Here is a 12,391-nt window from a genome sequence, read left to right on the forward strand (position 1 = left end):
CCCTTGAGAGCTGCCCCTGCTGTCCCTCGAGAGCTCCGGGGAGTGGGGGATCCCCAGCTGCACTCCCACTGCCAGGGAGGAGCAGGGGCCCCAGGGGCCCGGACCGGTGGGGCCGCCCCCATCAGGGGCGGCTCCTGGCCGAGGACCATCAGACCCGCGCACCTGGCAGGTGCACCTGGGGGGCGCCGCGAGAAGCACACACACAGGCCTCGATCAGCGGCTGCTCCTTTCTTACTCACTGGGTTTCACAGCGTACCACAGCCCACCGCCCGGAGGGAGGCCCCTCGGGGCCCCGCAGTCCCCAGTCCGGGCTCCCTGAGGCAGGCAGGAGACGGGCCTCCCTGCACCCAGGGGTGCAGCGGGCGTGTCCGGCTGCCCATAAATACCTTCCCATAAATACGGCCGGTGGCATTCCCAGGTGACAGGCGGGATGCACCAGTCCCAAGGCCTAGCACCAAAGAGCCTCCTCAGGGCACGAGGGCCCCACAGCTGCACCTGCACCCCCAGCGGCCAGCAGTCCGAGCCAGCTGGCGGTGGGGAGGGGCAGGCCCCCTCCGCACAGGCCTCCTGTCCACTGGCCTGGGCTCCGGGCTGGAGCAGCTCCACCAGGCGGAGCCTCCCTCCTGGAGGCCGGGCGATCCCTGCAGGTCCTTGCAGATGGAGAGGCTGCACGGCTGTCCACCGGCCTCGGAAGCAAGGGTGGGCCTCGGTCCTGGCCAGTGGCGTCCCTCCTCGGAGGTCACCGAAGCCCCCGGGGCCCCTCAGTGCGGCACTCAGGAGGGGCACCTCGCTGCCTCTGAGCTAGTGGTCCTCTGGCCTGCTGTGCAGCAGCGTGGGCGCTGGTCTGGGAGGGGCTGCGTGTGAGGCCGCTGCAAGGACAAGAGGCCGAGGGTCAGCCCCAGGCATGGCCGGGGACGCTTCGCACTCCCCCCCACCCCCACTTGCCAGCTCCCCCCAGCTCCCCCTGGGCCATTCTCCGAGGGCCAGAGTCCCCATAAGGGCCTCAGCCTCCTCCTGCTCTGGCCTTGGTCTGCTGATGATGTACCAGTGACGCCACCCAATGCCCCCCAGCCCCCTTACCTGGACTCAGGGCTGGGAACGGGACCCCAGGGAGCTGGGGTGGCCCACCTGAACGCAGACAGACAGCAATCATCTTAGTGCCCCACTCCTGGGGGGACCCCAGTGATGGGAAACCCAGGCCTGCAAGGATCCCCCTCCTATGCACGTGGTGGGGCCTCTCCCCCTCCCCAAATGAGCGCTCCCGGCCCGGCCTTGTCCGGACTTTGGGTGGATGGGGCCTTCACTACAGGTACCTAGCCCGGCCCACTGCAAAGCAGGGGCTGCACCCACTGCAGTCTCTCTGAGGTCAAGGGTGTTCAGGCCATCGGGGCCTGTGGGTGCAGTGCTTCACCTGACCACCAGGTGCCGCCATGGCCATCATTATGTCCTGAGGAGGGTTGGCCCCGCCTTCCTGGCCCCGCCCCAAGTGGGAGGAGCCCATTTGGGGCTGAAGAGGGTGGGGCTGCTCCAGGCCGGCCGCCAGCCACGCCCTGCTGCGAGGCCCCGGGCTGTAGGGTCAATCTTCTCCATCGGCAGCCAGGGTCCCCCCGGGACGGGGAGGGCGGGTGGGCCTGGGTCCGGGGTGGGGCTCGGGGCACAGCGTCCCTGTTCCTCTCTCCTCCGGAGCGCCACTCACCTTGCCGGCACGTGGGCCCCGTGTAGCCATCCACGCAGTGACACTGGCCGCTGACCGGGTCGCAGTCGGCCCCGCCCCCGCAGCCACAGCGCAGCGCGCAGCCTGGGCCGAAGAAGCCGGGCCTGCAGTCTGCGGGGGCGGGGCGGGGGGGACCAGGCTGAGCGCCATCCCCGCTCGCCCCCCTGCCGGCCGCCCTCCGCGGGGGCTGAACCCCAAGCCTCAGTGGCCCTTCCCCGTGGGCGCTCTCACGTGGGTGAGTGCCAGGCACCGAGCGCCTGCCCAGGGTCCCAGGCCCCAGGCCCTGCCCAGGCCCAGCACGGGCAAAGGGGGCCTGGCGGTCAGGGGTGCACCCCCAGGGCAAGACCACATACGGGGTGGCCCCTCCTGTCCCCACCCATGGTGGCAACAGGTCAGGAAGGTCCCCTTCCCACTCTGGGGGGCAGAGGCCACCTGAGGACAGGGCGTGGCCCGGACAGTGGGGGCAGGCGTCCTGAGCAGCCGCTCCCCAGAGGGTAGGGACAGAGGTGCCCCTGCCGGCGGGACCCGAGACTCACCAAGGCTGCAGGTGGCCCCCCTGCGCCCCGGGGGGCACAAGCATTGTCCAGAGACGGGGTCGCAGCCCGCCCCCCCCTCGCAGTCACACCGCTGACGGCAGCCCTCTCCGAACGAGCCCGGCTCACACCCTGGTGGTGGGGGGGGGGGTGCAACGGGCTCAGCGTCTCCTCCCACCCCGCCCCCAGACTGGGTGAAGGCAGGGCCGGGGCGAGGGTGGGCCCCGGGGGGGGCTCGGGGCACTCACCGCTCTCGCAGAACTGGCCGCGGAAGCCGGCGGGGCAGAGACACTGGCCACTGGCCGGGTGGCAGGGGGCTCCGCGGTGGCACTTGCACGGCTCCTGGCAGCCGGCCCCGTGGAAGCCAGGGGGACAGGCTGAGGGAGGGCCAGTTAGAGCTCCGGCCTCAGTTTACCGAGTGAGCCAAGGGCTGGGTTCAGGGGCCTGGGTTCCCCCGCTTCCCCCACCAAGGCCTGCCCCCCCGACCCCCTGACCCCCGTCACAGCCTGGGCTCAGGTGGGAGCTCCATGGGCTCCAGGGCGACCCCACTGTGATCTGGGGTCAGGCTGCCAGGAGCCCGACTCGGCTCAGAGACGTCGTGGGAGGGGTGGGCGCGGGGCCAGGGCCTGCCTGCTGGACTCACAGTGCTCGCAGGCCTGGCCGTAGAAGCCGGGGCGGCAGCGGCAGGCGCCCGTGCTGGGCTCGCAGGTGCCGTTGTGGCGGCAGGAGCACTCCAGGCGGCAGGCGGCCCCGTAGCGCCCGGCGGGGCAGGCTGGGGAGAGCGACGGGGTCGGCCTCCTGCCTCGGACGCACGGGGGCACAAGGGCGGCCCCTGGGGTGCTATCCTGATTGGGGGGACCGGGAGCCGGCCCTCGGGCCTGCCCACCCCCCCCACCCCCGGCCCGGACACTCACCCAGCTCGCAGTGCGGCCCTGTCCAGCCCAGGCCGCAGGAGCAGCTGCCGGTGGCCGGGTGGCACAGGCCCCCGTTTCTGCAGGCGCATGCGTGCTCACAGCTCTCGCCAAACCGGTCCTGGGGACAGTCTGCGGACACAAGCCACGCTAGGAGTTCCGGCTGGGGGCTGGACACGCTCTGAGACCCTTCCCCGCTGGGTCCGACGTGCTCTCCACGAATGTTTCCCGGGCCAGTCTCTGCGCCCAGAGCGCACAGGTGCCAGGGAGTGATGCCAGCCGCCCGCTGCCCAGCCACCCGCACGTCCAGTCAGCACAGACCAGGCCTGACCCAGAGCGGAGGAGGGTGACTCGGGGGGAAGGGGCCCAGGCCCTCCAGGGGCTTTGGGCACCAGCCCAGGCGGTGGGAGGGGGTCAGGGAAGCCTTCCTGGAGGAGGCAGCTCTGCACAGGTGCACCCGGCGCTCCAGTGGCCCCTGTTCACGTCCGACTGACCCGAGGCTGCGGTCCTCCAGGGTGAGGACGTACCCGGCTGGAGCCAGGTCCCGGGGCCCCTGACCCTTTGCTGCCCCAGGCTGAGAAGCAGGGCACGTCGCTGGCCCCTCTGTGAGGACCAGAGGGCGGCAGTCGCTCAGATCTTATGGGGGGGGGGCCAGGCTGAGGGACAGTGGGCGTGGCGGGGGGGGTCCCGCATGCCATCGTGAGCGTCAGCTCTGTGACTGATCCCGAGGCCACCCCACTGCTCCACCAAGGCCTGTGCTCCAGGACCCCTCCACCAGGGCCCAGCCCCTCGGACCAGCGGAAAGGGCCAGAAGGACCCCACCCCGAGGGGACGTCGGCCAGGAGGCTGGCTCCCGTCTCAGACTGAACAGCCACCTGACACCGCCCACTACGGGGCCACAGAGACCCTGTGCCACCCCCACTGGACACGGGGATGCGAACGGGCCACCCGATGGCCTGAGTCAGGGGCCGAGGTCAAGGGAAGGTGTGGGGTGGTGTTGGGTGGCCCGCTGACCCGAGCGGGACACTTGCGGGGGCGGGGAGGGCTCCACGGCAGCCGCGGGTGGGAACGGGCCCCGGGCCCCGCCGCTCCGCCCCACAGCTGGTGGAGGGATACCCGGGAGCGCCTGAGGGGGCGAGCCAGCACTCACCCTGTTCGCAGCGGGCGCCGGTCCTCCCCGGCGGGCAGGTGCAGTTGCCGGTCACGGGGTCGCAGGTCGCCCCCTGCCCACAGCTGCACAGGTGGGCACAGCCGGGGCCAAAGCGGCCCTGGGGACACGCTGCCGGGAGGAAACGGAAGGGTGCGGCCCCCGGCTGGACCCCCTTCTCGCTGCCACGTGGGGACGGGGTGGGGGGCAGGGAGGAGTGTCCCTGTTCCCCTGCCCCCTGCAGCTCTGGCCTCTCCTGGCCCCTGAAGGCCCAGCTGGGGGCCCAGTGAGTCACCGGGGCCTCCATCGCTCCCCACCCGCGTCCCAGACAGGCGGGAAGTCCCCATGTGACTCAGAGGAAGGGCCTGTCCTCGGCAGCAGGCCCGCTGGCCCCCGCACAGCCGTGCACCGCCCCTGGCGGGCACGACCCAGGAGGGGGCACAGCGCACTGCCTGCAGGCGCCCGCAGCCTCTCCCCGCCGGGGGCTCACAGGGGGACTGGGATGGCAGGCAGGCAGGGGGCCGTCCTCCCACAGACCCGAGGGGGGCGCCCTCCAGGGCGCAGGAAGGAGCCGCCCCCCACCCAGCACTCACAGAGGCCACAGTCGGCACCCAGGAAGCCGGTGGGGCAGCGGCAGGCGCCCGTGGCTGCGTCACAGGATCCCCCGTTGAGACACCCACACAGCTGCTCGCAACCGGCCCCGAAGCGCCCGGGAGGGCACCCTGCAGGGGGAGGGGCCAGCTGCAGGGGGAGGGGCCAGCTGCAGGGGGCGGGGCCTGCTGCAGGGCCGAGGGGCTGCGTGTGCCCCTTGGCGCACAGCCCCTGGCCTTCCACCGCCCCCCTGCCACGGGGACACCGAGCGGGCGGTCCAGGCAGCACTCACGTTGCCGGCAGTCAGTGCCATGGTAGCCGGCCGCGCACACACAGATGCCCGAGGCAGGGTCGCAGGCCTGGTTCTTGCTGGGACACTGGCACTCGTGCCCACAGTTCTCCCCGAAGGTGCCCGGCGGGCAGGCTGGGGGGCGGGGGGGGGTGTGAAGTCCAGCGCGGCCCCAGGGTGGCTGTTTTCCCAGAGCCGCCCCCGTCCAGGGGCACACACGGCCTCAGTACCCCCGACTCGGGGCCCACGCGGCCCGGTCGCCTACCCTGCTCACAGCCGGGCCCGGTGAAGCCGGGGGGACAGCGACACTCTCCGGTGACGTGGTGGCAGGCGGAGTCCGGCGAGCACCGGCAGCGGCGGGCACAGGCCTCCCCGAACCAGCCACGCGGGCAGGCTGCGGGGAGACGCGGGCTGGGGTGCAGGGCCCTGGGGCCAGCGTGGGCCCCGAGGGCTTCCCGGGTAGAGGACCCGCCCAGGGTGCTGGCAGAGCTGGGGGCTCACCAGTGTCACACCGCGAGCCCCTCCATCCCGGCGGGCAGAGGCAGGCCCCGGTGACCCGGTGGCAGGTGGCTCCCCGCCGGCAGGCGCAGTGCTCCTCGCAGCCAGCCCCAAAGGTGCCCTCGGCACAGGCTGCAGGGGGGGGCAGCGGGGGGTGCAGGACCCTTTCACGGGGGGCCTCGGGCAGCCCACACAGGATCCCCACCTCCCACAGGACACTGACTACCTGTTTGAGGACTCACACTTGGAGTGGGGCTGAGGCCGCCCCCTGCTGGGCCAGCGGGGCCACTGAGCCCCCCGCACCGGCCCCCAACCAGTCCCACCCATGGCTCTGACATTTGTCCCCTGTCCGGCCGGCGGGGCAGCAGTGGCTGCCTGTGTGCCAGTCCCAGAGGCCACCATTGGGGCACCCGCAGCCACGCTGGCGGCCGGCTCTGCAGCGCCCCGGGAGGCACTCTGCAGGGGGGGGAACAGGTGGGGGTCCCACATCCCTGGGCAGGCTCCGACCCCAGGGCCCACCCAAAGGCTCAGAGCCTGTGTCCTGGTGCTCACACTGCAGGCTGGAGGCCACGCCCAGGACCCTGTCCCCACCCCAAGCGGGGAGCCAGCTGTGGCCACAGAGGGAGCAGGCTGCCTGGGGCCCGCTGGGGTGCCAGCCCCGGCTCCCACGGCCCCACCGGGTCGCCCATCCCTCCTCTGCCCTCCCAGGGCCCAGCGCTCACCCTGCTCGCAGGCCGGGCCGGCCCAGCCGTCCGGGCAGGCGCAGTGGCCTGAGACAGGGTCGCAGGTGCCCCCGTTCTGGCAGAGGCAGGCACGCTGGCAGTTCTCGCCGTGCAGACCCGCGGGGCAGGCTGGGGGTGCGGAGGGCTGGGGTGGGTGCAATCCCCCGCCACCGCCAGGCCCTTGGGGCCTTGGCCCTCTCTCCATGGTGGGGGGCGGGGGGACGGCCCAAAGCCCAACATCAAACAGGGGTGGGGTGGGGTGGAGACCTCTCCTACTGGTGCCCCTTGGACTGCCTGCCCCGGGCCACCCGTGCTCCCCACCCCAGCTGTGGGGGGCTCAGCCCCGAAGGTGGGGACACGGGTCCTCAGCAGCCACTGTTCTTCCCCCCAAGGGAGCAAGGGAGCCAGGGGGCCCAGGGTGCTGGGCGGGGCTTACCCTGCAGGCAGCTGGGACCCGTCCAGCCAGGGCCACAGTGGCACCGCCCATGCACTGGGTCACAGGAGGCCCCGTTGAAGCAGGAGCAGGCCTGGCTACAGTTGTGCCCGTAGGTGAAGGCCGGGCAGGCTGCAGAGAGGTCAGCGGTCAGGGGTCAGAGTTCAGGGGACACGCACCCTGGGAGGGGCCGCCCCGCTCTCCGGCCTGGGCATCGCTCCAGGGTGACTCCGAGTAGGGACCACCACACCGGCCCTCGTGGGCCGAGCGTGGGGCTGACGGGGCCTCACGCACTCTGGGCGCAGCGGGGGCCCCGGCGGCCCGCGGGGCAGAGGCAGGCGCCGCTCGCAGCGTCGCAGGGCACCCCGGCGGCGCAGTCACAGGCCTGGTGGCAGTCCAGTCCGAAGAAGCCGTCCGGGCAGGCTGTGGGGGAGGGGTGGTGACGGGACACAGCCAGGTGCCCGGACCCCGCCCACAGCCCTGGGCCCGGGCCCCGCCCACCCCTGCTCACCTCGCTCACAGAAGGTCCCCCTCCAGCCAGCTGGGCAGGTGCAGGCCCCGCCGACGTGGTCACAGTCCCCCCCGTGCTCGCACTGGCACCGCCGCTCACAGCCCGGCCCAAAGCGGCCTTGGGGACACCCTGAGACACACAGCCCCCCCAACCCCGCCATCAGCCCAGAGGATGGGGAGCCCCACCCTGTCCTGCCTGGGCCTCCGCCACCCCCGCGGGGGTAGGACAGAGGGCCCGGCCCGGGGAGAAGCCCCTTCCTGCCCCAGGGTGCTGGGCTCCCCTGCCCCCACTCTGCCCAAGCAGGAAGTGAGCCCCAGTGGGGCAGGAGCCCCAGGGTGACCTTGGGGACACTTGTGGGAGGACTCGCCCCAGGCCCAGCTCGTCTCCCCCACTCGGCCACAGGGGGCCCAGGCAGAAGGCATGGCCCTCGGTCCTCAGCAGCCACGCTCCTCCCGGCTCCCGGGGCCCCATGGGGCGTGACAGACCCTCCTCCCCAAGCCCACTACTCCAGGGGGCCCCCTGTTGGGCCAGGAGCAGGGGAGGGGGCTCGGGTGAGTAGACCCCCGGCTGTGCGAGGACGACAGGGCAGGGCCTGTGCCCCGGACACTTGCATGTGTGTGTGCGCGCTCATGTGTATGAGCATGTGTGCAAACGTGTGGTGTGGGCACACATGCATGCGTGTGCACGCATGCACAGGGTGCACGCTGCGTGCTGGAGTGTCGGCGTGCGGAGTGCACTCACGCTGCTCACACCGCGGGCCCAGGTAGCCAGGCTCGCACAGGCAGGCACCGCTGACGGCGTCGCAGCCCCCGTGGCCCGCGCTGCAGTTGCAGGTGTGGCTGCAGTCCGGTCCCCAGCGTCCGCTGTCGCAGGCTGCAACAGACCCCCCGTCACCCTACGCGGGCCTGCTGGAGGGCGGCGGCAGGGCTTCCCGCCGGCCCCCGGCCCCCCGGGGCGCTGGATGCGGCCACCTACCTCTCTGGCAGCTGAGGCCGGTCCACCCCGGGGCGCAGCTGCAACGCCCGGTTGCTGGGTCGCAGGGCCCGTCGTTGGCACAGGAGCAGCGGGTGCGGCAGCCGGGCCCGAACCAGCCCGCGGGGCACGCTGCGGGGGCGGGGGTGGGTGAGCGGGGGCGGGGGCCGCGGCTCCCCTGGGCCAGGGCTTGGGCCCAGCGTGCGGCACTCACCGTCCTGGCAGCGGCTGCCCGTGTAGCCGGGGCGGCACCGGCAGGCTCCAGTCTCAGGCTCACAGGTGGCTCCGTGCTCGCACGCCGGGCAGATCTCCTGGCAGCCGAGCCCCCAGCGGCCCTCGGGGCAGTCTAGCCCCCCCCCCACAGCCGGTCAGTCTCCCCAGGGCCTTGCTGGGCATCTGGCACAGCACCGAGCCCCGCGCACAAGAGTGGGAACGGGAGGGACAGGTCGCAGCCACTGCCCGGAGGGGAGCCCCAGCCTGGGGTGGCCCCTCAGACCCCCGTGCAGGAAGTGGGCAGCCTGGAGGGTGAACCACAGCGCCCCGGGAAGCGCTGGGGCTCTGCCAGCCAACCCACCCCCACTCCCAGGCCGCAGGGGGCCGGCAGGGGCTCCCGCAGCTGCTACCGAGGGACCTGGGGTCAAGGTGCCCCCGAAGAAGCCCGGGCTGGGGTCTGTGAGCACGACGGGGGCTGGAGCCTGGAGAGGCGACACAGGGAGGCGAGGGGGCCCAGGACGTGCCTGCCACTCACCTTCCCCACAGGCGTCCCCCGTCCGCCCCGGCGGGCACAGGCACTGCCCGGTGACCGTGTTGCAGAGGGCCCCCCCACAGGAGCAGGAGCCCGAACAGTTCACGCCAAATGTCCCCACTGGGCACTCTGTGGGGGCAGGGGACACGACTGGCCTCAGCCGCCTGCACGGGCAGCTGTGCTCCCCTCCCAGAGCCCCCCACCCTGGCGCCTGCTTCCCGGCCCAGCTGCTGGGCACAGCTGGGGTCCCCAGGGGAGCAGGGCAGCCTTGGAGTGCACAGGGCGAGGGACACAGAGCACGGTGGGCGGGGTCTGTATGGGGCGGGGTGAGGGTCACCCTGGAGGGTGCAGCGGGGCAGGGCTGGGGGCAGGGCTGCCAGAGGGCCGGGCTGAGGCAGGAGCTGGGCATCTAGAACCCTGGAGAACGCCCAGGAGCTGGTGACCGTGGCTCTGCCCTTCCTTCTGCCACCTGGGTCCCCCGGGTCCCCCGGGTCCCCCACTGTGGCCCCTCAGAGCCCTGCCCCCCAGCTGAGGGGTGGCAGGGTTTGGGAAGGAGCGGCCCGGGAGGGTTCGGTGGCGGCGGGGCCTCAGGGAGGAATGTGGGTGCCCTGATCCCCAGCCCGCCCCGCCCCGGGAGCACGCCCCGTGTCCGCCTCGGCTCGGGGCACCCACTCCGGCGCTGCTGGAAGGAAGCCCTCCCAGGCGTCAGGCCACGCGACACCCGGAGAGGGCGGCCACGCCACCCTCCACGCCCCTGTCCCAAAGCATCAGACCCCACGGAGCAAACCTCCCGTGCGTGCAGGGCCCCGAGGGGGCTCTGGGAGAGAGGACACACCGAGAGGAACCTAGTCACGAGGACCCGGCCCCTGCAGGCACCCCCCACGCCCCCTTTACGGGGCACAGGGGCGCATGCACACAGGCACCACGCTGTGGGCCCCAGACGGGGCGCCCCACGGGGCTGGCCAGAGCCGCCCCGCCCGGCCCTGGGACCTCCCCTCCGCTGACCGGGGGCAGACGCGTGTCTGCCTGGCTAACTCTTTCCAGGCCCAACGACGGCGGGTGGGGGGGGGGGCATCCCGCCTACGAAGACCACGTGTGTCATTTCCCGTGGCTCATCCTTGGGGCACTGAAGCCTTTCAGAGAGAAAAGGGGGAGAGGGAGTGGGAAACCGCAGGGCAGGGCTGGGGTGAGGCCCTCCCGCGTCCCAGCGAACAGGCCGCCGGCGGGGCGGGTGGGGGCTGGGAGGGAGGGCTGCAGCGTGGGGGGTGGGGGGCCGCACGCGTGCACGGGCGTGGGGCAGGGAGGGGCGGAGGGCATCGGGAGAGGCAAGCGGGCCCCCGCTCCGTGTGGGCCACCGGGCCCCGATGGTGCCCTCGAAGGCAGGACAGCAGAGGCCAGGCGGCCTGGACCCTGGGACTCCGCAGAGACCAGGTCGGGCTGGTGTGGGGGGGCGTCCTGGCCGGGTCCCCACATGGCCCTCCTGTACCCACGGGACCGAGAGCCTCCACAGGGTCATCACGGGGGGCTCGGGGACCACGACACGGGAGTGGCCTGGCCTGGGTGCAGAGAAGAGACGGCCCCCTGGCTGAGACTGGGCAGACCCCCGTGCCCATCCTGACTCCCCAGGGGTCGGGGGCTGGGAGGCAGCTCTGACTGAGGGGACAGGCCTGTGGCTGCAGGGAGCTCAAGCCAGCTGTCCCCTGGCTGTGGTCACAGCATTCCCACCATGACGGCCCGCACCCCTGGTCCTGTCCACCGGGGGCCGACGGGTGTGGACAGCGTGACCGCAGTGTGCCGAGGGTGGTCCCAACCTGCCGGCGCTCCGCCCCTGACTGCAGCCCATGGCGGCAGCGGCCCTGGCACTCACGCGGAGGCCTCTCCCCTCATCTCAGGAGGGCATGGGAAGGGGCCCCGCGCCCCCAGCCTCACCCCCGGGTCTGCACCCACTCCCAGGGCCCCAGGCGCCCTCAGGGCCGCCCACACCCACACCAGCAAGGTGGCCCGGACTCAGCTCTGAGCTGCCACCCCCGGGACCGGCTGCCTGTCTGGCTGGCTCGGGCCACGAGGGGCAGCCCCTGAACCCCAGCTTCAGCCCAGAGCGCACTCAGCGCTCCCGGGGAAGGAGTGAGCGGGCGAGCGAGGGTGTGGTCATGGAGAAGCATCAGCCCTTCTCCAGGCGGGGCCCCGGGCACACGCACCGGTCCCCACCGGCCCGAGTGAGTCCGCAGGTGCCCGGCCACAGGCAGCCCAGCAGCAGGACGCGGGAGGGCGGGGACCAGGGTGGCACCGCAGGCCAGGCTGCAGGGCAGACTCAGCTCCAGGTCGCAGGGGCACCGGAGCACCCACACCCCACCCGGACCCCGGCGCCAGGGGCCCGCCGCTCACCTTGGTCACAGTCCTCCCCGCGGTAGCCGGCAGGACACGGCTTCCCACACGCGCCGCTGACGGGGTCGCAGGCCAAGCCCGGGGGACAGGCACACGCCTGCTGGCACCCCGGCCCGAAGGAGCCCGGCTCGCAGGCTGCAGGGGCGAGGAGAGGCGGGGGGAGGCCTGCGGGCTCAGCTGGCCCCGGAGCCGCGCCCCGCCCCGCCCCTCCCGGCCCCGCCCCGCCCGCCCCGCCCCTCCCGGCCCCGCCCCGCCCCACCCCCGCCCCGCCCGCCCCCCCCCCCGCCCCTCCCGGCCCCGCCCCGCCCCACCCCGCTCCGCCCCTCCCGCCCCGCCCCGGCTCTCACCGTGCTGGCACCGCGGGCCCCGGAAGCCCGCCTTGCAGAAGCAGCGGCCGTCCTTCCCGTCGCACGCCCGCGTGTGTGGCTGCTCGCACTGGCACTCCTCCGAGCAGCCCGGCCCGAAGGCCCACGGCGGGCAGGCTGCGCCCACGGAGCCGTGAGGGGGCTGCCGCCTGGGCGCCTGGTCCCCCCCCCCCCCCGCCCCGGCCCCCGACCGCCCCAGCCCTGCTTCCCTGGTCCGGGCCCCTGGGACCGGCCCCGGGCCGCCCCAGCCACCCGTGTCCCAGAGGCCGGGCCACTGCGCCCACCGTTTAGAGACGAGAAACCGGGTCTCGGTGGAGTTAAGGGATCCGCCCCAGGTCACCCCACTTCCCAGCTGGGAAACGGTTGGGGTCCCCGTGCACCCCGGCACAGAGCTGCTGGGAGGAAGCCTCGCATCGTCCCCTGCCGGCCCACCGCTCCTCCCCTCCCGGGGGCTGCGAGCCCCACCGGGCCTCAGGGCCCGCCCTTGCACACCAGAATCTCCAAAACCCAACAGGGGCCCGGTGTCCCAGGAGCCCCCGAGGGAGGGCGGCCATCTCCCCCACCCGGGCTGGGCC

At 73.4% G+C, this 12,391-nt stretch overlaps 1 protein-coding gene across 1 annotated transcript in view; it reads right to left on the reverse strand.

The window, feature by feature from the left end:
* Nucleotides 1-221: 221 nt before the first annotated feature.
* Nucleotides 222-12,391, reverse strand: part of MEGF6 (multiple EGF like domains 6) — a 76,238-nt gene continuing 64,068 nt past the window's right edge. The window contains exons 20-41 of the mRNA XM_045858729.1: nt 11,799-11,933; nt 11,452-11,586; nt 9,070-9,195; nt 8,536-8,667; nt 8,325-8,453; nt 8,091-8,222; nt 7,350-7,478; nt 7,133-7,261; nt 6,842-6,970; nt 6,406-6,534; nt 5,687-5,815; nt 5,451-5,579; nt 5,189-5,320; nt 4,899-5,027; nt 4,309-4,437; nt 3,162-3,290; nt 2,891-3,019; nt 2,496-2,624; nt 2,251-2,379; nt 1,697-1,825; nt 1,081-1,128; nt 222-869 (exon numbers count right to left, since the gene is read on the reverse strand). Coding sequence (XP_045714685.1) covers nt 802-869; nt 1,081-1,128; nt 1,697-1,825; nt 2,251-2,379; nt 2,496-2,624; nt 2,891-3,019; nt 3,162-3,290; nt 4,309-4,437; nt 4,899-5,027; nt 5,189-5,320; nt 5,451-5,579; nt 5,687-5,815; nt 6,406-6,534; nt 6,842-6,970; nt 7,133-7,261; nt 7,350-7,478; nt 8,091-8,222; nt 8,325-8,453; nt 8,536-8,667; nt 9,070-9,195; nt 11,452-11,586; nt 11,799-11,933 — 2,714 coding nt within the window. The 3' untranslated portion in view covers nt 222-801. The remainder of the gene's footprint in view (nt 870-1,080; nt 1,129-1,696; nt 1,826-2,250; nt 2,380-2,495; nt 2,625-2,890; nt 3,020-3,161; nt 3,291-4,308; nt 4,438-4,898; nt 5,028-5,188; nt 5,321-5,450; nt 5,580-5,686; nt 5,816-6,405; nt 6,535-6,841; nt 6,971-7,132; nt 7,262-7,349; nt 7,479-8,090; nt 8,223-8,324; nt 8,454-8,535; nt 8,668-9,069; nt 9,196-11,451; nt 11,587-11,798; nt 11,934-12,391) is intronic.

The sequence above is a fragment of the Phyllostomus hastatus genome, unplaced genomic scaffold (genome assembly GCF_019186645.2).
Source record: "Phyllostomus hastatus isolate PE091 unplaced genomic scaffold, TTU_PhHast_1.1 phas_scaffold_182, whole genome shotgun sequence".
In the NCBI taxonomy this organism is placed as follows: domain Eukaryota; kingdom Metazoa; phylum Chordata; class Mammalia; order Chiroptera; family Phyllostomidae; genus Phyllostomus; species Phyllostomus hastatus.